Below are 25,694 nucleotides of genomic sequence, written 5' to 3'. Positions count from 1 at the left end.
GAAAAGGTCACCTTCTCTTAGGGGGAAGGCCAGAGGGTCGTATTACGTGGACTACTTCATCTTTTTTTTTTTTTTTAATTACCTCATCTTTCTGTGGAGAAGAATGAGGGTCCATGTGACAGATTACTTCATTGATGCTGACCAGAAAATTCCTGACTGACTAGTTAAGACTACAGTTCCAGTTGAGGTTGAAAATGCAGTTAGATTAGGTGTGAAGCCCTGATTTGGTGACTTGGTTTAGTCTCCATTTAGGGTCTGTGGTTCTGTTTTCTTCCTTCCTTTCTTCCTTTCTTTGCTTTTAAAGTAGGCTCTATGCCCAACATGAGGCTTGAGCTCACAACCCTGAGATCAAGATGCACACTGAGGTTTTCTTTGAACACCATACTACCCATTTATAAAATGGGTTTGTGGCAAGTAAATAGTTGGGCTCACTCAACTCTATTTCAACCCTGCGTAATATGCCACACTGCATGCTAGAGGTGAGAAAATTGAAGACTTCGTTTCCCAGACTCCCTTAGACCTTGGGTCTAATATATAGTCTAACTCTGGCCTAGCAGATATACTTGGGCAACATCGAAAAGGCCAGATTGGGAAGGAAGCTGCATTTCTGCTGTTTTATCTGCTGAATGGTGCAGTGGCAGCAGAGGTCCCTGTGTCTCCTCTTGGATGTCAGGGACTCATGCATTCTGCAGGTGTAGATCTCACCTGAGCCAGTCAGTCCTGATCCCGACAGTAGAAGCAACAGCTTTCTTGCTTTCTCATTTCTTGCTTTACTGTTGTACCAGAAGTAGCAGCTCCCATATCCCAGTTCCCTGAGTAAACTGATACTGTGATGGAATTCTGGGAGGTCATTACTGGGAACTCAGCCTAGAGGCTGCCTGTTCAGGCTTTCCCAGGATTCTTATCCACCCAGTCTACTGTATTCATTTTATGCTGAAAAGAGTTCAAGTGACTTTTATTTTTTTGCAGATGAAGAATCTTCACAACTTAGCAGGGATTTCCTCTGGAAAATAGGGAGACTGTAAAACAAATCTGAGTGTCCTGAACACTGGGACCCTAACAGAAAACTCTCCCTACCACTGCTAGCATTCTCAAAGGAAGGTGCATATACCTGAATCACCAGCATCTCCCAAATACTGGAACTTTGGTTGTGGTGAAATGTCTACACACACACGCACACGCACACATTTTTCTTCTATATGCTGAATATTCTTCCAAATCTCTTTACGTGACAGTTCGCATCTTAATCTCTCAACCTCCAGGTACCACCACATCAATTGTGGCTTCCTCAACTTTACCATCTAAACTGTTCCTCTCCTCCAGTTGTTGTCTGGAAGAGAGGAACATTTTGTTTAATTTTTATGTTACTTAGCACAATCTTTATTTATTAATTTACTTGTTTATTTTCTGTATCCCCCTGTCCCCACCTTCTCTCCCCACACTTTACCCAGGTGTGCTCCGTGATGGAAGGGAAATTTTTTTGCATTATTCATCACTGTAACTTCATTACAGTGTTTGACCCTGTTTAAGGGTCTTGTTTGTTTTATTTTGTTTTTCGTCAACAGAGAAGGAAATTCTGTTGACACAGTAGCTCGCACATGGTAGCATCATTTTTTTTTTTAAGATTTTATTTATTTATTTGACAGATAGAGGTCACAGGTAGGCAGAGAGAGACAGAGAGAGGGGAGGAAGCAGGCTCCCTGCTGAGCAGAAAGCCTGATGCGGGGCCCAATCCCAGGACCCTGGGATCACGACCCACACCTAAGGCAGAGGCTTTAACCCACTGAGCCACCCAGACACCCCAATGGTAGCATCATTAAAAAATATATCTTTAATAAATGAAAAATAGAGATTGTTATAGCTAGGAAAATTTTTAAAAGATAAAAAGCCTCTCTTGTAAACAAGATTAATCCAAACTGCAAAGAAATAATGAGAAATAAAGGCACCCAACAATTGTGATGAAAGGCAACACAGTGCAGGTAGTGGAGTATGACAGCAGACATTTGCAACCACGGCATAAACTCTAGGCAATGAGAGACACACTGCCTTTTGGGAAGCACCATGATTGAGTTATGAAGTGTTCACGTTGGGGTGCCTGGGTGGCTCTGGTTTAAGCCTCTGTCTTCGGCTCAGGTCCTGATCTTAGGGACTGGGATCGAGCCCCACATTGGGCTCTCTGCTCAGTGGGGAGCCTGCTTTCCCCTCTCTCTCTGCCTTCCTCTCTGCCTACTTGTGATCTCTCTCTCTCTATCAAATAAATAAAATAATAAATAAATAAAATCTTAAAAAAATAATAAAATGAAGTGTTCAGGTTCTAGAGCCACCTCAGTGTGATTTTAAATGTCAGTTCTACATTTCTGCTATGTGATTTGGGGTAAGTTAATGAGCTTCTCTTGATTCCATTCCCTCATCTGGAATATGAGGAGAATAACCATACCCAACTCACATGCCTACTGTGCTAATTAAAAGAAAATATGATATTTACATGTTTAGTACAGTGTATGGCCTGTGAGGACTCAATAAATGTTAGATAATAAAACCATTATAATTCTGTGAAACCCAGCTCCATTCCTGAAATCATGCCCAGTACTTGGGGTCACTCTGATTATAGCCTATTACATTTCTAGCCACCACACCCTATCCCCCTTCACCAAATCATAATTAGTAGGTACTTTAAAAATATTAGTGACTAACAGGAAGTTTGTTCACGTGGGATGTGTTCCATTCCTGCCATTCCTATATACACAGTTATTATTGGTGGTGTTGATGCTATATTTTTCCATCTCTGTTGACCAAAAACAAAACAAAACAAACAAGACTCTTAAACAGGCAACAAGAGTATTGGGTGGAAGGGCGCCTGGGTGGCTCAGTCGGTTAAGCATCTGCCTTCCGCTCAGGTCATGATCCCAGGGTCCTGGGATCCAGCCCCACACTGGACTCCCTGCTCAGTGAGCGGGAAGCCTGCTTCTCCCTCTCCCTCTGTCTGCTGCTCCCCCTGCATGTGCTCTGTCAAATAAATGAAATCTTTGAAAGTAAGTAAGTGAGTATTGGGTGGAAAATACTCCCATCATTGGAGAGAAGAGCAACCAACATGAAAGAACAGTAAATAGAGAAGGATTGACCTAAACCTTTCCAGTGATGCATTTCAGTGAGTAATTTTCCTTACATTTGATTTGTCCAATTGAGAGGGACAGGGTCAAATCATTCTTTCGTTCAGCAAGTATTTATGAAGTGTCTACCAAATTTATGATGTAGAAAGAATAGGCTAGGAATACCTCCTCTGCATTCACCTCAACCCAGTTAACCTCTATTCAATATTTAGAATTCAGCACAGGGCCCCCTGCCTGGCTCAGTCAGCCAAGCGAATGAATCTTGATCTCAGGGTCACGAGTTCAAGCCGCATTATGGGCATAGAGGAAAAAAAGAAAAAAAGTAGAATTCAGCTCAAATACCATTTCCTCTGCTAAAGCCTAAGACTAGGTCAGGTCACCCTGGTAGGTATCCTCATGGCACTGGCAGCCTTACTTGTCCCCACTTGTCAGAATGTACTTAGGCCTTTGCTTTTTAGGTGATTATGTGCTTTACGGCATGTCTTTTCTGTAATCTACACAAGGGCTGGGACTTTGGTTTTGGTCAAGAATGTATCCCCGGTACTCAGCTTGGTGTCTACTCTGTAGTAGTTGCTCAGTTCTGAAGAAAGGAAAAAATCAAGGCCCTGATGAAGGGATCCATTAGAACCTCACACTAACACTATTAATTCACCAGGACAGGTTTTGTGTTTTGTTTTGTTTTTTTAAGATTTTATTTATTTATTTCAGAAAGAGAGAGAGAGCATGAGGGGAGAGGGTTGGAGGGACAAGCAGACTTCTCGCTGAGCGGGGCTCGATCCCAGGACCCTGAGATCATGACCTGAGCTAAAGTCAGATGGTTAACTAATTGAACCACCCAGGCACCCTGACACTAGGATAGTTTTGTCTTGTTTCTGGTGGCCTCTGACTCCCCAAGGCAGCTCTGCTCTCTAGGGCCCTGAAAAAGCAATATGAAAATCCCTGTCATTGAAAATAGTGCTATACTCCAAAATTGTCTCTTGTATCACTTGTATGAAATGGCCTCATGGCGAATCTCTAAGCAAGGCACCAGCACCTGTAACAAAAGCAAAAATGAAATAAAGAAGTTCATCTTGGCTCAATATTATTCTGGCAGCTAAAGTTTTAATAATTCTTTTTAAAGATTCTTTTTTTTTTTTTTTTTAAGTAATCTCTACACCCAACATGGGGCTTGAACTCACTACCTCAAGATCAAGAGTCCCGTGCTTCAATGACTGAGCCAGCCAGCCGCCCCTAAGATTTCTTCTTACACTAAGTCTTGAAGTGTACCTTATTTCCATGCTCATACTGTAGCATCAGTATAACTCCCTGGATGAGAACTTGAGCACGTTTGACTTTATCTTCATTTTGGCAAATAACTACAACTTCTGCAATGATAACTTATAACGATAGCATGGCAAGCAGGTTTTATGTTTGTCTTCAGAAAATAACCAGTCATGCTTAGAATAACTAAACACTAGGTTATAAGTCTACATTGCTGACCTCCCTCTTTTTCTGGAAGGAAACCTTTTCTCAAGTCTCCCAGACCTTCCCTGTGTTTCATCGGCCACTCCAAAGTCAACCACAGACATGGGCCAATTAGGATTGCTCTCTTGAATCTCAGCCCACCTACTCGGATAGGCCTGTGGTCCCTGCTCACCCATACGGGGCACCTCTCCTCTCCTTCCACTCTGAGGCCTCAGCATCTTTTCCCTGTACCATGAGGGAACTGCATCCTCCAATGATTCCACACACATATTTTCAGCTCACATTTGTGCTTGCACAAATTCTGTGAATTCACAGATAGGAGCCCCTACAATTGGGTTGAGAGGCTGAGAGCTGCCAGAAGTTCTTCAAGTTCTTCAGGTAGACAACACACAGGTCTAAAAGCAGCCTACTTCCTTTCTTGGCTTTTGTTGTTTGTTATTGTTGTCGTACAACACAATGATTTAATATTTGTATATATTGCAAAATGATCACAAGTCTAACTAACAGGGATTCCTGGGTGGCTCAGTCAGTTAAGCATCTGCCTTCTGCTTGGGTCATGATCCCAGGGTCCTGGGAGTCCCTTACTCAGCGGGGAGCCTGCTTCTCCCGCTGTCTGCCGCTCCCCCTGCTTGTGCTCTCTCTCTCTGACAAAATCTTTAAAGGAAAGTAAAAGTTTAATTAACACCCATCATCACACATAGTTAAAATTTTTTTTTATTATACAACACAGCACTATTAACTATAGTGACCATGTTGTACATTACACCCCCATGACTTACTTACTTTATAACTGGAAGTTGGTGTATCTTGACCACCCTCACCCATTCTGCACTACCTCTAGTCACCAATCTGTTCTCTGTTCTCTGTTTCTGTTTTTGTTTTTTAGATTGGACATAGAAGTGGAATCCTAAAGTATTGTCTTCTCTATATGACTTATTTTACTTAGCATATGCCCTCAAAGTCTATCCCAAGTTGTCTCAAATGGCAAGATGTCTTTCTTTGTGACAGCTGGATAGTATTCCACTGTACATATGTACCAAATACTTGTTTTCTAATCCACACCTTCAATTTACAACCCCCAGGTGGTCAAAAAGAGCACATCTTTGATGGGACGGGATTTTTTTATTTGGTTTTAAGATTTAATTTATTTATTTGAGAAAGTGAATGAGAGAGAGCAGAAAGGGCGGGAGGGAGTAGGGAGAGCCAGACTCCCTGCTGAGCAGGGAGCCTGATGCAGGATCCCAATCATAACCTGAGCCAAAGGCAGATGCTTAACCGACTGAGCCACCCAGGTGCCCCAGGTTTTGGTTTCTTGTTTGCCCATCCTTGAGGGGACCAAAAACACTTCTTATTTTACAATGAAACGTGGTACGTGTGAATCAGACTGTGATAAGTAGAGTGATATGGCTTACACCACAGCTCCCCCCCCCCCCATTCTGGAGGGATCTGCTGAGAAGGCCTTTGGGGAACTGTACCTGTGATCTCATCAGAGCACCTGGTGTGAGTGTGAGTGCAGGAGATAAAGGCTGAGGCAGGCAGAGTACGAAGGACGGGGATGAGCCAGTTAGAGAGTTTAGAATGTTAGGAATTGTTGAGCATCCATGAAGGACTTTAGGTACAAATACGTTAGGGTCAGATCTGTATTCTTATTTTTTTAAGATTTTATTTATTTATTTGACAGACAGAGATCACAAGTAGGCAGAGAGGCAGGCACAGAGAGAGGGGGAGGCAGGCTCCCTGCTGAGCAGAGAGCCCGATGTGGGGCTCAATCCCAGGACCCTGGGATCATGACCTGAGCCGAAGGCAGAGGCTTTAATCCACTGAGCCACCCAGGTGCCCAGATATGTATTTTTAAAGGATCATCCTTTTTAAAGTGTAAAATCCAGAGAGAATAGAGAGAAAGATTCTCCAGAGATAACAGAGAGAAAGATTCTCTCAAGATAAAGGAGACTCTTTCTCCTTTTCTGCCTATTTTATCATGCATGTTGAAACCACCACTTTGCCAGTTGCCCAAACTGGAAACAAATCATCCTAGCCTTACCTCTCGCTTACCTTCCAAATGGCGATCAAGTCCTATGGACTCTACCCTTAAAAATTCTTGAATCTACCCAATGTTCTCATTCCCACTGCCAAGTCCTTTACTCAGACCCTTCCCACCAGTTATATGAACTTTTCCAATAGCGTTTTTCATGATCTCCCTACATAGGGACCTCCTCCCCGAATCTGTTCTCTAGGCAGCTACCAGAGATCCTTCCAGAATGCAAATCTTGTAGTTTTCCTATAGCTAAGTCTTTTTCACGGCTTCTCCAGGCCCTGAGGAAGAAGTTCAAACTCCTTCCTGCTGGCAGAAAGCCATCTGCGATGCGGACCCCTGCAATAGACTCAGCTGTAAGCACTCTCCTCCCTTGCTAAGCCGTCCTTCAGCCTCGTTGAATTCCTGGCAGATTCCCAAACAGACCAGAAGGTTTCAAATCCACCCACAGAGTCTCCATTTCCCTCCTTCTGAGTCGATTTTTCTCAACCTTCCCTAAAGAAATCCCATTATTATTAAAAATTCAGTTAAAGGGTTATTTCCTCCTGGAAGCCCGCGTTAACCTCCATCTTAGCGACGCTGTCTTCTGTCTCTGTCCCGAGCAGCCGCTCCGGAGTTTTCCCCGAGCTACTTGCCCGGCAGAGGTGACGCTTGGCTTTGTTCACTGTTTCTCCAGTCAAGGACCATCTACATCATAATCTTGTTTTTTAAAAAAAAGTTTGTTTGCTAAGAAACAAAAACAGTTTTTTGCTACGGTTTTGCTTCCTTAATTTATCATAGGGCGACTGGGTGGCTCGGTTGGTTGGGCGACCGACTCTTTATTTCAGCTCAGGTTGTGATCTTGGGGTTGTGGGATCCCCCCGAGCAGGCTCCATGATTAGCGGGGAGTCTGCTTGAGATTGTTTCTCTCTGCTCCTCCCCTCCCCCATCTCTCTCTCAAATAAGTAAACAAATCTTTTTAAAAAATTAATACATTAAAAAATACCTACCATCATCACCATGTAGACTCCCGTGCTCCAAACCAGTGCATGGACCTGGGCCCAGAGTCTGCTCTTGAAAACTCTCCTAGATGACGGGTAATGTTTGTTTCTTGATCAGGTACCAATTACACAGAGTGTTTATTTGTGCAAAATTTACTGAGCTCTATCCTTAGGTTATGCATACATTTCTGTGCATATGTTATTTTCAATGAAGAGTTGAAAAGTAGAAAGTCCCTAGGTTATTTTTGTGGACACTGATGGAGAACCATCGACTTATCTCTCTTGCTATGAACTGTGAACTCCTCCAGGGAAGTGAAGGCATCTGTTTTGTCTCTATATTCCCACCGTCTTTTTAGTGCCTACAACATAGTACACACTGAATGAATGATTGCTAAATCAACCAATGAATGAATGAGTGAGTGAGTGAATGAATGAATAAAGGGAGAGAAGTGGCTTGTGGGTTCCTTCCCCTCTCACTCTTTTCCAAACATTTGTTCCCTGCCCCTACTGGAGCCCATGAAAGCTCATACCTCAGAGTTACATTTCCGAGGTACACCTTCCCTGAATACTCCCGTAAGTATTCTGACCTGTAAGATGCCACCTGACTTCCTCTCCCACGTGCCCGGTGTGACGGATCCAGGGCACCAGCCTGATAAGGACAGGAGCAAGTAAGCAGGTGGAGGACGTTCTGTCCCAGTACCAGTACTTCTGCCCTGCCTGGGCCGGAGCCACCTGGCTCGGGCCTTTCTCACCATGCCCGGGAATCAAGCTGGAGAGAGTATGTCCTTGGAGGTACTGAACGGCTAAAGCTTCTACTTGTATCTCGGATATAAACTGCTTCCCAATCTACTCAGATCAACTTACATGATAATTTGAAAACTCTATCTTTGAATACTTAGGAATAGCAATGGAGATTTTTTTTTTAAGCTAATTTACAGTAGAAAGTAAGAGACATCCTGGGTAAAATATCACGCAAGTCATTTATTCAGCCACAGATGATTACCAAAAGTTTCCTAAGGATGCAATGAGGAACAAGAGTCATCTGCCTTAATGGAGATCACAGTGAGAGTGTGTGTGTGTGGCTGTGTGTGTGTTGTTGGGGGTAGAGGTCCAGACCAACAGTCAAATGGTAATATTAAAGAGGACTTCAACTCCCTCTATTTTGACCTCAAACTTTCTTTCTGAATAAGTTCATCTTTCCAGCTTATCTCTTAAAGTCAGGCAAAAGACCCTGTGGACAAAGCATCCCCTGATGGGAACCAGAACTACTCAAGCAGTAAGGACTGGCCTGGGCCAGCAAGGCCTGGGTGATTGATCCCAAGACAACCTGACCAACCTGACCTTGACGACTCAGCTGCATTTACCCACTGACCTTTGTCCCACATTTTCCTTATATAAACCTGGAAGTATTTTTAGCACTTTGGAGACAGTCTTTGAGACATTAGTCCAAGGTCTTGCAAGTGTTGGCCTCGCTGAAATAAATCCCTTTCTTGTTTCACCACCACTCGTCTCTCTCCCTTGGGATTGTTGTCAGTGGCAAGTGGCCAGACTTGGTCTGTTTGGGACCCCCTGAGCCAGGGGCTCTTGCACCCCTGGGCCCCCATTACAATATGTAGCTTTTTCACAGCAGCTATGATGTGCTGGGCACTTTGCATATGTTAATTCGTTTCATCATTGTAACAATTCAGTGATGCCCTATTATTATCCCCATTGACAAATAAGGGAACAGATGCATTGTAAAGTTACAGACTGATACAGTCATGAAGATACAGTGTAGGGAGTAGGAACACCTGATCTAGTCCTAAGGGTCAGGGAAGATTTCTCCAAATACAAGAGGTTGAAGCAGAGGTCTGAGGATCGAGTCAGAATCTAGTGGACAAAGAGGTCTCAAGGAAGAGCATTTCAGGCAATGGAAATAAAAGGTGCAAAGGGGTAATAATTTGAGGAACTGGCAGGCTGCCTTATAGCAGGAGCACAGGGAGCTGGAGATGAGGCAGGAGAGGTAGACAGGAGCGATAGCACCCAAGTTTGTTTGTTTTTCCTCTATGTCTCAACTAGTATGATAAGGTCAGGAATAGAAGATAGAGGGTTTAGTCTTAGTTTTGCTCTTAATAACCTCAGCCATCTCTCTGTGGCTGTTTCCTTATCTGGAAAAATGAGTGGATGGACGGGAGTTCTCAAGTGGCCCCTGATGCAAGAAATAAAGGCAGAAGGAAATGTAGATAAAATTAAATGTCCTTACTGACAAATACTTGAGGCAGGCAGAGTTTAGCCTTCCTCTAGGAAGCTCCCAACGGTCTTAAAGTGAATGCCTTGTCGGAAGAAAAAACAGCCTTGGTTTGATTACAGCAAGGCGTCCAGTATCTGCTGAGACTTCTTTAGCATATGAAAGTCCTTTTGGAACTTCCTTTACCTTTACTTCTCCCCACCCCAGCCTTTACAGTCAGCTGCCCCCTCGCAATCCCAGCGCAACCTACGGCAACAGCTCTTTCTGTCTTTGGGTCCTGTACCTGTGCTTTAGTAAAAAACCACCAGCTCTGCTCTGAAGACACCTCGAGAATCCTTTCTTGGCTTTTGGCTCCAGATCCCACCGAACCTCACCTATATTCAAAAAACATCAGCCCCAATGGTTCCAAAGCTGTGGCCCTGGGTAGGGCTCTCTGGGAAGCAATTGCCCATCCGGAGTACAGGCTCCAACTGCTGCCAAATGCCCTGAGGCCCGGGGTCTTGGCAACCCAGGGGCCCAGTCCACCCAGCCACACTTGCTGGCCTCTCCTTTGCAGATTCAGTCCATACAAATGATGGAGAACATCACACATAAGTAATCACACAGCAAATATGGCTGCGAGCATGGTTTGCTCCCCTCACTTGAAGGGTGAACTGCTAATAACAATGTCATTAAAATAACTGCTTCTTTGAAGAATTTACTGTGTGCCAGGACTGTACCAGCTACTTTAGGTAGATTTCTCACAATAGGGCCTGGTTAAATTCAAAAGCTGAGGCCTCAAGGGATTACATAACTTTGGTAAGGTCTTCACCACCCAAATTTGTTCTGCCTACTGAGCATGTCCAGCCCTGTTTCTGATTGCCAGGTGTGGTAACTACAGCAATTTTCCATGGCTTTGCTAGTGGCTGAGTTGGAATTTGAACCCAGCTCTGACTCCAAAGCTTATGGTGTTGACCACCCTTCCATGCTGCCTTCCCTTCTTAAAACACAGGCAACTCCTTCCTCTATAAATGGAATGACATTGTCTCTTGAAGTCCTTTCTGGGTGAGGAAAGCGCTTTTTATAGCTTGGGACTGCTTCTGTTTACTTGGTCTCTTCCAGCACCGGTTAATCCCGTTTGCAGCTGTGTCCTTCACTGTCCTTACACTGTATTCCTAGGTTTCCTCCCTGCAAAGACAACTCCAGGGAAGCACATGGTGTCTGCCTGTGTGCCAGTAAAGAAATTTCACTCCCTTCGCTTCCCAAATCGGCCTACCTTTCTATAAATAATCGTTCTCCTCCCTCCACTCGGGCCTGTGAGTAGTTTGGTCACTTAACCAAACAGGCACACTCACAAAGCAAGGAGAGGAGGGGTGTTGGAAGGGACAACGTGAATGACCTTGCAAAGGTGTTTAGCCCACTGCGGGCAGGATTAGCAAACCTGAAACCTCTACAAATATTTGTGTTCCTCCGTAATTCCTCCTCCAGACAGCCCGCTCCTCTAGCGCCAGCCTCGCCCAGTCCCCTCTCGGCTGCTCCGAGATACAAAGCCCAACCCGCCCATCTCTTTGCAAACCCCGATAACTTCAGTCCCCATGTTGAAACTCGTCGGTGGCGGTGGCGGGCAGCACTGGGCATGCTCAGTAGCGGGGACAGGTCTGGGAGGCAAGGAAGCCGCGTTTGAAGTCGCGCGGCCCGGGGATCAGAGGGAGGCGGGCTGTGGGGGCCCCGGCTGGGGGTCCGCGGGGATCCCGGATTCCGCGCCGGGAGCCGGCATGCTCCCGGCCGGCGCGGCGGGGCGGGCGCGCGGGGGGCAGAGCACCGAGGAGCGGGGGGAGCCGGTGGGAGAAGGGGAGGAGCGCCGGGCTCGCCATCCCCCGGCGCCGGCTCTGCGGCTGCTGAATCGGAAACCGCAGGGAGGATCCGAGGAAATAAAGACGCCCGAGAATGACCTCCAGCGAGGCCGCCTGAACCGGGGCCCGCGCGCCGCCGCACCAGCCCCCGGCATGGGCGATCGGGGCGGGCGGCCGGAGCACTCGGCCACGCACGCCCCGGGGGCCCCCGCCGACACCGGCGCTGCCGCCGTGAACGGGCTGCTGCACAACGGCTTCCACCCGCCGCCTGTCCAGCCGCCGCGCCTCTGCAACCGGGGCCCCGCGGGCAGTGGCGAGGCGGCACCCCCGCGCCTCCCGCTCTTGCCCGAGCTCCAGCCGCAGCCACCGCCCCCTCAGCACGACTCCCCGGCCAAGAAATGCCGGCTGCGAAGGAGGATGGACTCGGGGAGAAAGAACAGGCCGCGTAAGTCCCTCGCTAGGGGAGCGCCGGAGCGAGGCAGGCGCATCCCGCGGGCCCGGCACCCGGGAGCGGTGGGGCAGGCTCTGCTGTGCGCCCCGTGCGCCTCAGCGCCCGCTGTCGGGGGAGTGTGCGGAGGGGGCTCCCGGGACTGATTCTTTCCCCAGGGGCGCCAGGCACTAAACATCGCCGCCTGAGCCTCACGCTTGCTCGCTTCAGTCTGTAGAATGGGCCGATAGAATGCGGACCCTGCACTGCTCCCTCGGTCACGACTCTAAAAAAAAGTCAGCGCACTGCCAGCCTTTCTAATTTGCTGATGGGAAAATGCACGTGTGAGAACATTTCTCGGGGTCCGGGAGTAGGCGTTGAGCTGGAGGGACAGCTGGAACCGCCCTCTCCTTTCTCCTTGACCCTTTTCCTTCTCAGAGTTCGTCTTTCTGGGGTTGGCGCTCAGGCAGCCACCTTGTCCTTTGAATCGCAGAGTAGCCGCCAGTACCTCGGGTCTATTGGCAAGCGCCAGGCCTGGAGGCGTGGAGTTTGACAACCCCCCAAATCACAGCCTATTAAATGCTTTTTCTTCGCAGCCAATGAGAGGACCTGTTGGCAGCGACACACCCACTGATACCATGTGGGCCGGAACTATGTGGACCAATGATAATTGGAGGTGGTTTTTCTTTTTTTCTTTTTCTTTCTTTCTTTTTTTTTTTTTTTTTCGGGAACTAGGGATATAGGGTTGAGGGTTTCTAATGGTAATGTGAGGCGTAAAAAGCTGAAATGCGTTATTTCACAATCTAAAGCTTGTATATGATGTTAGTCTATAAGAGTTCCTTCCCTGCAGGACATTGTGAAATGTAAATTTGTAGATCAAGTTTACAACTGGTTTCTCCTATCTGAGCCGAACCTCATTCAACCGGTTACCTCTTTTCTGGGTGTCTTTAATGAAGCTTATAAATGGCAAAAAACAAAGTAAGTAGAATGCACTGCTAATTAATGATTGCATTCAACATCATTTGCATATGTCTGATACTGAGAAATTGCTAGTATAGGTTTTGGATTTATCTGTAAAAACTTGATATTTGGCAAACTTTTTTGTTTCTATCTTTAGACTCTCATACTTTGGGAAATACTGGTGTGGGACGTGACTCTGATACTTGTATTTTGTAGATCTGAAAAGTTTAGATTGAAAGTTAAAAGTCTTGTCTGGAACTTTGAAGTCACGCAGCGGATTTGGCAATGGTTGTAAGGAGGACATCTACTTAGCACTTGAATTTGTTTTTTTTGTTGTTATTGTTGCTGTTGTTGTTATGGAGACTTGTTGGAAAATTACTTTCTTTATGGGCTTAATATAGATTACTTACGGTTTATTAACCTATTCTACTTCTTTCGAAACCACATTTTAGTTATCTCTCTGATCCACGCGTACAAATTGTATGACAGTTTGCAATGTAAATTGCTAAAATATATTGAAAGAGAACTATATTGAGATTTCCTGTATTACAGATAGCTTAAATGGTCTATGAGAGCATAACACCGTTTGAAGTACCTTTTTTTAAATTTTTTTTTAAAGATTTATTTATTTATTTATTTGCAGAGAGAGATCACAAGTAGGCAGAGAGGCAGGCAGAGAGAGAGGAGGAAGCAGGCTCTCCGGAGCCCGATGCCGGACTTGATCGCAGGACCCTGAGATCATGACCTGAGCCGAAGGCAGAGGCTTAACCCACTGAGCCACCCAGGTGCCCCGAAGTACTTTTTTTTTTTTTTTAAGATTTTATTTATTTGATAGAGAGAGAGAGAGAGACAGCGAGAGAGGGAATAGAAGCAGGAGTAGTGGGAGAGGGAGAAGCAAGCCTCCACCTGAGCAGGGAGCGCGATGTGGGGCTTGATACCAGAATCCTGGGATCATGACCTGAGCCGAAGACTGAGGCTTAAGGACTGAGCCGCCCAGGCACCCCTGAAGTACTCTTTGAGGTATTTTAAAGTACACTCTCTTTTTTTTTTTTTTTTTTTTTTTTTTTTTTTTTTGACACTGAGAGGGACCACAAGTAAGCAGAGAAGCAGTTAGAGAGAGGGGGGAAACAGGTGCCCTGCGGAGCAGAGAGCCTGATGCGGGGCTCCATCCTAAGACCCTGAGATCATGACCCAAGCTGAAGGCAGAGGTTCAACCCACTGAGCCACCCAGGTGCCCCTAAAGTACACTCTTAATAATAGATTGGAAGCATAGAAAAAATAATTTTGAGCCTTAATTTGAGCTGGCAAACCCGCAGGGGTTTTTATCTTAGAATACAAGAAAAATACAATTTTATGCCTGAATGTTTGGTATCAGAAATTAAAGTGGTTTATATTTTTTTACAAAAATAAACACCTTAGTTACTTAAATTCAATAACCAGCACTCTTACTTATATTACCTTTAAAATGATTCATCAAAATCAACTTTTCATTATCCTACCATGTTTTCTTTTCTCAAATTTGAACTAACATTTTTGAAATAAATTTTACATGTCCTGAGTCACATCGGTTGTGTTCACTACCAAACTTTCCCACTGAAAACTAGGTTTGATAACTTTACACCTAGCCTAGGTATCTTTTGGGTATCTTTTTGATGTTTCGGTATCTTTTTATAAAAAAAAGATAGTGCTCTATCAATTCATATTTAGGTTCTCTAAACCACTTAGAGTTAAGCATATTCCTATTTTCTAATGAGTGATAGATTTTATGTGAGCAACTATAACAGATTATTAGATGCTTTAAATAAAATATAAGAGTGTGTTGGGGTGGAGGCATCGAAGCTAGACAAATAATTCCTGCTTACCAGTTTACAACACAGACACCTGAGTCTACTACCTAAACCAGAAGTGTGTTCAAGACAGCCAGATCTCACTTCTCTCAGATAAGCATCTGGAATGCTGGTGTGAGTAGGTGTGTTTCTGTTTGGTAATATCGAGGTTAAAGTGCGGTTCATAAAATGCTTTATGTTTAAAAACAATGAATGGAATGAAACAAACAATTCAGTAGTTTCTAATTGTTTTAAAAATGTAAATCTCAGTGTAGGGACTCTTCACAAGACTGTAATCTAAACACCAGACCCGTGGCTGGTTGGTTTTGCTAAAGCAGGAGATGGGAGCATTGGCCACTGTTTCCATCAAAAGTACTATCATCTCACTACTTATCCTTGGAAGGCTTTTCTTTTTCTTTTTTTAATTTTCTTGATTTTATTTCAGCATTACTGCTATGTAATTATAAAGTTACTAGCTCTCATCTTGAGATACTGGAGTTGGCTAGTTGGCTACTTCAGGTGTGGTTTCTTGCACCTTTCAAATTCTGACACTTCAGAGCTGATAGTTCTTTCCATGTGACTCCTACACGAGTTATCTACTCTGCCACATGATTAAGATTTAATTATGGTTTGCTCTGGTTTGGTTTTGGGTTTGGGTTTTTTTGCCTTGTGCTGATTGTTTCATGAGTGTTAGTTGTCTTATCTCTTCAATTAAGTTGGAAGTCGGATTATAGCTGATCCAGTTCTTTCTCTTATGCCTTGCACCTTGGGGACATGAACATTTGATTGAGGTCAGGGAGAAAAGGTACAAGTGACATTTTCTTCACCTCATTGAGGTAGCCGTGTCTGTCTATAAGATAGACTTTGGCAAAAGTCCTTCAGTGGAATTTCCATAAAGTATCAACTGGGAGATTCCTTCAGCCTGCTCCTTGGTGCTTTGATTCTTTGAAGCACACATAAGTAGCACCCTAGAGAGTCAGCTCATTTCCCAAATATTTTGAAACTAATAATAGTCCTTATAAAATGCTGAGAGGACCTAATGTGTTGTTAATGGTATAGCCATTCATACTCAGGATGGCTTCAGTTTGAAATGAAGCCGAACAGCCTCAGGCTGATTATTTTACCTTTCTACTTCAATTCTGTATGATGAGATGGAGATAATCATACTAGCTCTCTGGGTTGATGTGAGGATTAAATGAGATAGTATGTATTAAGAATGTAGGTTCCTGCTTGGGACATAGCAGTTATTCAACAAATGCCAGCTGTCATCATCCACATACAGAATCCTGTCCACTGTTAATCCATAGGACAGGACAACTGAGCTGGCAGAGACAACCTCAGACTGACTTAGTTTTAAAAAAAATATAGAATCAGAATAAGAAAAGCCAAAATGTTTTATCTGATTAGCTCTGACACTCTCAGTCTTTCAATGATTTTTTTTTTTACCCTTCCCCAGTAAAAATAGTGGATAATACAAAAATGTAGGAGAAAAGCAGTTAAAAAGTACTCACAGACAGAGAAAACACATATTTAAAAAGTACATTTTTTAGGGGTGCCTGGGTGGCTGAGTGGGTTAAAGCCTCTGCCTTCGGCTCAGGTCATGGTCTCAGGGTCCTGGGATCAAGTCCCACATCAGGCTCTCTGCTCGGCAGGGAGCCTGCTTCCCTCCCTCTCTTTGCCTGCCTCTCTGCCTACGTGTGATCTCTGACTGTCAAATAAATAAATAAAATCTTTAAAAACAAATAACTAAATAAAATAAGATTTTAGCATAAGCATTTTCTTATGGCATTAAGACATCGTTTTTTAACGTTATATTAAAATATATTAATTATATTATATTAATATATATTATATTATATCATATTATATTATATTAATTATATTAATTATATTCCCAATATTCTGATATATGGATATACCAAAATTTATTTAATCTTTATCTCATAGCTTTAGGCTGTAGCGGGGGTCTCTATATCATAAACATCACTAGAGCAACAACTTTGTACATAATTCTTTCTTAAGTCATTTTTTGTATGTTTCTTTGTTTTGCTTAAAGATTTTATTTATTCATTCATTTATTTATTTATTTGAGAGAGCAGGGGGAGGGGCAGAGGGAGAGGGAGAAGCAGGCTCCCCCAGGAGCAGGGAGCCAGATGTGGGGCTCAATCCCAGGACCCTGGGATCATGACCTGAGCAGAAAGCAAAAGCCAACTGACTGAGCCACCCAGGCGCCCCTTTCTGCGTTTGTTTTTTTAAAATGTATTTACTAATTTGAGAGAGAGAGAGAGAGCACACACACATGCATGAGTGTGGGGAAGTGACAGCGAAGAGAGGGAGAGAGAGAATCTCAAGTTGGCTCTCCAACTGAGCAGGAGCCCAGCTTGGGGCTCAGTCACACTCCCCAGAGATCATGACCTGAGAGGAAAGCAAGAGTCCAGTGCTCAGCTGACTGAGCCACCTCGGTGCCTTTAAAGTTATTTTTGTTGGGATTGGTGAATACATTCTTTTTGGAGGAGGAACAGAAAAGGCACCAAGTAGTATTCGGATGTTGCCTTGAAATGCTGGGTGTTTTAGACCACAAGGACACTGTTAGATGAGCCACCCTAGTGGAGGGAGGAAAAAATGCCAAGGGGATTGTTGGGGTCACCGAACACTATGCTGAAGAAAGGCAAATATTTGGGCATCATCAGAAGGCTGGGGGATGGGTGCTGCCCTCTCCATTGCCTCTTCTGTTGTGTGGCAACAGGACAGAATAAGGACTGGATTAGTGCCAGCAGCCTCCTGTGGGGTGGAGGGTGGGGAGCTCTGGCTTCTCAAATGGTTTAGATAGAACACTATTAGCAGGAAATGGGTGAGAGTTCAGTATACACAGAACATAATCATGGGTACAAACTGAAGAAACCTGGGTCCGTTACCAGTTTCAGCTAGCCACCATCATGAAAGTGAGAGGTGTCAGTTTTCTAAATATTGGAGTATTCAGCTGTAGTATTCAGGTTTTCCACTACCACTGAATCAGGCTAATTATAAAAACCAGGATAAAAAGATAACAGGTAGAATTTTCTGGTTGGATCTGCATAGAGTGTAGATATATGTGCCTTTTTTTTTTTTTTTAAACCATATTCAGTGCTTCTAGGTGGATGGGAAGCATTGCAAACTCCACAACAAAAGGCAGATGGGAAGCAAGGGCACACTATAGTACTGCTACTTCTGGGACATGGTCAGAGTCCCAGGTTTGTCAGTGAAGTTATGAGTTGTGCAATGCACCTTTGAACTGAAGACTTAAGAATTTAAGGCCCAAGTGTCCAGCCTCTAAGTGGTTAAGCCAGGTATCGGGATATGTTAGACAGGTGAACACTTTTCCTCAAAAGACCAGTAAGCAAATTTCAGCATTAATCCCAAGCATATTTGTTTGGCACAGTAACCAAAGATGGAAAGAGTACTGCAAATTTTTAGCATGTGGGACATGGAACAAGTGAGTACAACAAAAATCCATTATGGTTTTAGAAACAGAATTAGTAGGGAAACAAAGGAGAACTGGTTCTCATTGACTGGTTTCAGGGGTTTGTTTTGTTTTTGTTTTTGTGATTGCCTGGCTTGTGTATGTATGTGTCATTTTAAAACAAACCAAATGCCAGGAGAGTGAAAATAAATCAAAGTTCGACTTCTATGATACTTAATTCCATGTGCTTTAGCTTTAATACATAGGTCAGGATTCACCTTGCGTGGCAGTATTTGGATTCATATATGGAAACTGTTCAGTGTACCGAACGTACTGCACAGAATTTCTAAGTAGACCTTTTCTCCAGATAGTGCAGCTGTCAAGCTTGGTATCTCATTACTTAATTCATGCCATCTCTTAGATGCTTAGAGCTGGCTAATCACACGTGTGTGTTCATATTCTCCGTCAATTCGAAGGGGTGAGGTAATGTTATTTTTAGAGCCAGTTGCATCAAAATAATGGTCTGGACCTCTAGCAGATTTCCTCTGTAGTTGGGAAGGAGGACAGGAAAAAGTCATGACATAGTGAGTACTTGCAATAGTCACTTTCAGTAATCAGAGTAGCTGTTGTTGCGCGACATCTGTATGCCTAGGTTCTTATGAAAGTATGCAAATTACCAACCCTACTTTCCATTTCACAGATGGGGAAAGAGAGGCTCAGAGGGGTGAAGGATCCTGCTGGAAGACCTTGTAGTGAGTGAATGGGCAGGGCCAAAATTCAGACGGAGGTCTAAGTCCACTGACAGCTAGCTGGCTCTCTTTTCTGCCACAATAAGTCTACTCTTTATGTCAGGGAAAGAAGTGTGTTCTGTAAAATTTTCAGAAGAGATAAGCATCTGCAGTCTGTGCCCCTCTGGCAGAAAGCTGAACTGAGGGTCTGTGGAAATAACAGTGGCCAGGCACTGGCCAGGCATGGGCACTTAACTACATGCAGACCCACAGCTAAACGCTTTACATGGATTATTTGAACAAACACTCCTAGCACCCTGTGAGATGGATACGACTATGGACTGAATGCTTGTGTGTCCCCCCAGAGCTTATATATTGACCTTGTAACCCCCAAGGTGACTGTATTAGGAGGTGGGGCCTTTGGGAGGTGATTAGGTCGAGAGGGTAGAGCCATTGGGATTAGCATCCATAAAAGAGACCTCAGAAAGCGAGCTGCCGCCCCCGCCCCGCCATCCCTGCTCCTGTCAGGTGAGGTTATAGCCAAAAGCCAGCCATCTAGGAAGCAGGCTCTCACCAGACACCGAATCCACCAGCACCTTGATCTTGGACTCCAGAACTGTGAGAAATAAATTTCTGCTGTTTATAAGATACTCAGACTATGGTAAGACAGATCCTATCATGATCTTCCTTCTTCAGGTGGAGAAACTGAGGGAGGGCCCAGGGACTCAGGGTAAAACCATCTGATTTCAGATTTTGACTCTGCTGGGCTAGGCTCAAGATCCTACAGGGCTTTCGGAAGTGAGAGTAGTGTTCTGTAGTGGAAAGAGCTTTAGAGCCACCAGACCTAAATTTAGAGCCTCACTGCAATATGTGTTTTTTTTTTTGTTGTTGTTGTTTTTGGTATTTTTTTGGTTTTGTTTTTATAAAAGATTTATTTATTTTAGATAGAGAAAGTGTGGGGGAGGTAGGGGCAGAGAGTTTTAAGCAGACTCTGCACTGAGTGTGGACCCTGACATAGGGCTCCATCTCAGGACCCTGAGATCATGCCCTGAGCCAAAACCAAGAGTTGGGCACTCAACGGACTGTGCCCCCCCAGGTGGACCAGCACTGTTTAATAATAGTATAGCCTTAAGGTGAGATCCTCAACTTCTGGGGCTACTTCTTCTTCTTCTTCTTTTTTTAAGATTTTATTTTATTTATTTATTTGACAGAGAGAGCACAAGTAGGCAGAGTGTCAGACAGAGGGAGAGGAAGAAGCAGGCTCCCTGCCAAGCAGAGAGCCCCATGTGGGGCTCCATCCCAGGACTCTGGCTGGGATCATGAAGGCAGCCACTTGACTGCCTGAGCCACCCAGGCACTCTGTGGGACTACTTCGTGAATAGAGATAATGGGGGCCTACTTTTTTTTTTTTTTAAGATTTTATTTATTTATTTGACAGACAGAGATCACAAGTAGGCAGAGAGGCAGGCAGGGGGCGGGCAGGAAGCAGGCTCCCCGCTGAGCAGAGAGCTCCATGCGGGGCTCGACCCCAGGATCATGACCTGAGCTGAAGGCAGATGCTTTAACCCACTGAGCCACTCAGGCGCCCCTATCTTTTTTTTTTTTTTTTATTAACATGTGATGTATTACTTGTTTCAGGTATATAGGTCTGTGAATCATCAGTCTTACTCAATTCGCAGCACTTACCATAACACATATTCTCCCCAGTGTCCATCACCCAGGCACCCCATCCCTTTCTCCCCCTCCCCCCCAGCAATCCTCAGTTTGTTTCCGGAGATTAAGAGTCTCTTATGGCTTGTCTCCCTCCCTGGTCCCATCTTGTTTCATTTTCCCATCCCTTTCCCACATGACCCCCTGCCCTGCCTCTCAAAATTCCTCATATCAGAGAGATCATATGATAATTGTCTTTCTCTGATTAATTTACTTTGCTTAGCATAATACCTTCTAGTTTCATCCACATCATTGCAAATGGCAAGATTTGGGGGGTATTGATGGCTGCATAGTATTCCATATAATGGAATACTATGCATATAGTATATACTATATACTATGGAATACTATGCATATACTATGGAATACTATGCATATATATATGGAATACTATGCAGTATATATATATATATATATATATATATATATATATATATATATTCTCACATCTTCTTCTTTATCCATTCATCTGTTGATGGACATTAGGTTCTTGCCATAGTTTGGCTATTGTGGACATTGCTGCTATAAACATTGGGGTGCCCATGCCCCTTTGGATCACTACATTTATATCTTTAGGGTAAATACCCAGTAGTGTGATTGCTGGGTCATAGGGTAGCTCTATTTTCAACTTTCTGAAGAGCCTCTGTGCTGTTTTCCAAAGTGGCTGCACCAGCTTGCATTCCCATCAATGGTGTAGGAGCGCTCCCCTTTCTCTGCATCCTCGCCAACACTTGTTGTTTCCAGACTGGCTAATTGTAGCCATTCTGACTGGTGTGAGATGGTATCTCACTGTGGTTTTGATTTGTATTTCCCTGATTCCGAGTGATGCTGAACACTTTTTTGTGTGTCTGTTGGCCATTTGGATGTCTTCTTTGGAGAAATGTCTGTTCATGTCTTCTGCCTCATGGAGCCCATTTTATTCGTTGTGAGGACCAAATGTGGAAAATGTAGTAAGTGTAGAATAGAATGACTGCACCCTGGTGTGTGCATAGTAAAAGATATTTTGCTATTAACACTAGTGACTGTTAATAAAGGGCATTTAATATTAATATTAATATTATTGGTGTTATTTCATCATAGAGGCTTTTAAAACTTTGTAAAATCTCAGAATTTGCATGAACTCATCTTGCCTGGACTGAGACTGGGCCTGGGTTTCAGGGTATGTTCCAAATTGACCTAACATCACATCCTGAGTGAACTCCCTCTGACGTCTCTTGAAGCGGGATATGTGGCCTGTGTCACAGTTCAGTGACCTCATTGTTACTTTCAAAAGTTGCCCCATTGCAGCTCCTGAAATGGAGTACAGCGTGCCCTGTCTGAGGGTGATGTTGGCAACTTTGTGACTAAGAAGACTGTCATTTATTTTACTGCTAATTTGGTGCCGGGACGAAGTTAACTTTTAAAAAAGCAAGTTTCTTCCTTTGATCTTCAGATCTTGATACCTCAACCCTTGAGTGAAGCAGGTAAGGCACAAAAGAGATGAGAAGGATTGGGAAAGTGAGCACTTCGCCTTTGTAAAAGCTGCATGAATCAGACAAGGCTTCAGAATTCAGAACAGCTGCATGGAGTTCTTCAGCCTTCTTTTTTTTTTTTTTTTTTTTTAAGATTTTATTTATTATTTGACGGAGAGAGAGAGATCATAAGTAGGCAGAGAGGCAGGCAGAGAGAAGGGGGAAGCAGGCTCTCCGCCGAGCAGAGAGCCTGATGTGGGGCTTGATCCCAGGACCCTGAGACCATAACCTGAGCCAAAGGCAGAGGCTTAACACACTGAGCCACCCAGGCACCCCTTTGGCCTTCTTTTTAACCCATAGCCTAGCAAACTTTGTTCTGGTAGATGAGGACATGGGTATTTCTGGGCACTTGTTGCCTTTAAGACTAGCACATGAACCTTCTGGTGCACCTGGCCTTGACTCTATGCTGAATCTGGGCCACAGGGCCTTTAGCTTGTGCCTCTGGACAGTGTGAGCCTACATGAACCTCTGTGAGTTGGGGCCAGTCTGGGCAGTGTCGCTTACTAGGAATCCTCTGGGGCTTCTTGGACACACAACTCCTTTACAGCCTGAGGTATGTGGTCCAGGAGTGAGAGAGACAGGGGTGGACTTGTGTGACTTCAAGCTTGATATGGGTCAGCAGTGTGATGAGGCTTGCAGCAGAATGTAAGCACTCAGATGTTAGCTATTATGGGTGGTGCTGTTAGATGCCCTTCCTTACACTAAGTCAGATCAGACTCTCATAGCTTCTACCTTGGCCACACATTGTGTCCAGTCTCTCTTCTACATGACTGCTTACTAGATATTTAAAGACAGCTATTTTATCTTGACTTTCCTTGCGGTCCTACCCTCTGAAAAACCAAGACCCACACACTCCCCTGCCAGACTCCATCATCCATGTGAGTCAGTACCGATTGGGTTGCCAACAGTATTAAAGCTTAGATGGAAGGATGGCCTCTTGAGTTGTCATAAAGGGGATTAGGTAAGTACTGACCTGGGTGACCTTGAACACTGAGATTTAATAAGCTTACAGGTCCCACAGGGGCTAACTAGTTTTTATCCCTGGGCTAGACTCTACATGTGATACTTGGCTTCAGTGATTCCAAGCTGGAGTGTGGTCTGAAGCCCGTTGCCTGGCTTGATTTTACTCAAATACTATGGCATTTCCAAAAGTCACTAAACTCTGTGTGTATGAATCAGAGAACTTGTTGAGGCTGTTTATGATTCATACTTTATTATATTTTTTAAATTTTTGTTATTCATTTGACAGACAGAGATCACAAGTAGGCAGAAAGGCAGGCAGAGGGAGAGGAAGGGAAGCAGGCTCCCTGCTGAGCAGAGAGCCCGATGCGGGTCTCAATCCCTGGACCCTGAGATCATGACCTTAGCCAAAGGTAGACACTTAGCCAACGGAGTCACCCAGATGCCCCTATCATCAACACTTTTAAAGAGTGGTGAGGGGTATGAATAATTATACCAGGACCACAGGCATAAACTGGGATTATCCGAGGCCAGCCAGGATGAGTCCCCATGACGTGCTGTGCTGCTCCTACAGGCTCTGAGAGCTGGCTGTACCCATTACTTCCTAACTCTGCATTCAATGTCCTTGTGTCGGTAGCTTGAAATTGGCTACAGTGGGTGTGTTTACACTGTGGAAATTGGTGAACAGTGAAAATCAAGGCTTTATTTTTAGAGAGCCAGTTGCTAAACATTTACCAGTACACCTCTGACCAGAAAAGAGGTCATGGGTCATGCGGAGTAAAGTCCCAGAGACCATCAGTAATACAAGTTGAATTATTAAAGCATTTGAGTCAGAAGGGGAGGAAAAGGTCAACATGTCCTCTACTAAGTGGGACAAAGCCAGAAGAGGAGGAGTTAGACAGAGGAGCTTCATTCTCAGGAAAGCAAGTATTCTACGAATATTTGAGGGCCCACTATGGTGTAAGGGTAGAATTTAGAATCACATTGTTATCTGTCTCCCTTTCTCCCTCTTAAATTCCTTCCCCAAATACAGTTGGGTTCCATGCTGGATAATGCAATAGGTAGAATAAGCAGGTGTTACTGTACTAGCAGTACAGCAGGAGAACTAAGGAAAGGAGAAGAAAATAGTATATATGACTTTATGTATACAGATAAATAACCATACCTGCACCAAAGTGCTAATCATAGGGAAAGCACAACTTTGGGCTTCTTTATACTCATTTTATGATTCACTCTTGTTTTTGTTTCAAATGACTTGAATTGTCTTGAGCTATATGTTCATTATACATGGATTGGGAAACACCAACATTTCTTTAAATAGGTGCTACGTCTGCCCCAATGAGCCTTGCACCTTTCTAGAGTAATTTAAAGTTAATTTACTGTTGGTGAAAGGGCAGGGTGGAGTTGCCGGAGTACCTTTGTTCCATGTTTCTGGTTAGGGCAGACAGGTTGAAATTTGTCCCAGCCAAGAGGGAAAGGAGCTTGACATGTTTGTTTCCACCAACAGCATCTGTGCGGCCAAAAAAGGGACTTCTCCAGTTCGTTCCCATTTGAATTTTACTCCAAAGGTGACTAATGTTCCACTGTCCTCTCACTGTTTTGTAGGAATGTTTGGAAAGTGTTGGGAATTTAAAGAAATCTTTTTATCTAGGAAAATTTCAAACGTTATACAAAACCAAAGTGTTTATCCAAAAAGTGCTAATCATCATTTGGCCTCTCTGTCCATTGATGTCCTATCATATCTGTTACATCCAAACCTCCCCTTTTATTTTTTTTTTAATTTTAAATATTTTTATTTATCTATTTGACAGACAGAGACCACAAGTAGGCAGAGAGGCAGGCAGAGAGAGAGAGGAGGAAGCAGGCTCCCTGCTGAGCAGGGAGCCCGATGCGGGGCTCCATCCCAGGACTCTGGAATCATGACCTGAGCCGAAAAGCAGAGGCTTAACCCACTGAGCCACCCAGGCGCTCCCCAAACCTCCCCTTTTAAACTGAATGACTTACAATGAATCTCAGATACATCATTTCAGTGGGAAATGCTTTCATATGTATTTCTAAAAGGTAAGAACTCTTTTTAAAAACATAACCCTAATCTGTTAATTGCTGTAAAAAGTTAACAATGTGTTATTTTCAGTTGAACTATAACATTTTATGATGCACAGTTAGAGGAATACATTTAGTTATCTAACTATGGATAAAATAGTTACATCCTGTTTGTTGATAGGTAGATGAAAATTTGACATTGTGTGTCCTGGAAGGATTCAGTTTTGTGGGTTGGGAGGAGATTGTTGTTTGTTTTGCCAGTTCCTGTTACCGTTAGTGTATGATTAATTTTTAACCATTTCTTCATGGTCTGAGACTTCAAACTTCATTCTTGTAATGCAATAATCCTGTGCCCAAAAGGTGCTTGGGGAATCACCGCAGGCTCACTGGCTTAGAAGTGACTCGTATCTCCTATGTAGTTTTCATCTTGAGATTGAGAGTTTGG

At 44.0% G+C, this 25,694-nt stretch overlaps 1 protein-coding gene across 16 annotated transcripts in view; it reads left to right on the top strand.

The window, feature by feature from the left end:
- PANK1 (pantothenate kinase 1) overlaps positions 1 to 25,694 on the top strand; it is a 109,622-nt gene that overhangs the window by 41,678 nt on the left and 42,250 nt on the right. The window contains exon 1 of one of the 16 annotated variants that reach the window (XM_082721894.1): positions 11,373 to 12,090. The exons of 10 other annotated variants lie outside the window; for them this stretch is intronic. In XM_082721894.1, the coding sequence (XP_082578020.1) occupies positions 11,388 to 12,090 (703 nt within the window). In that variant the 5' untranslated portion in view covers positions 11,373 to 11,387. Of the gene's footprint in view, positions 1 to 11,372; positions 12,091 to 12,668; positions 12,749 to 12,883; positions 13,051 to 22,179; positions 22,199 to 25,694 lie in introns of those variants that run through there. 5 more of the 16 variants (XM_082721902.1, XM_082721904.1, XM_082721901.1 and 2 more) reach the window with 5 other exon arrangements.

The sequence above is a fragment of the Mustela nivalis genome, assembly GCF_964662115.1.
Source record: "Mustela nivalis genome assembly, chromosome: 2".
In the NCBI taxonomy this organism is placed as follows: Eukaryota; Metazoa; Chordata; class Mammalia; order Carnivora; family Mustelidae; genus Mustela; species Mustela nivalis.
Note: the sequence above shows the minus strand (reverse complement) of the source record. Positions and strands in the feature narration are given on the sequence as shown.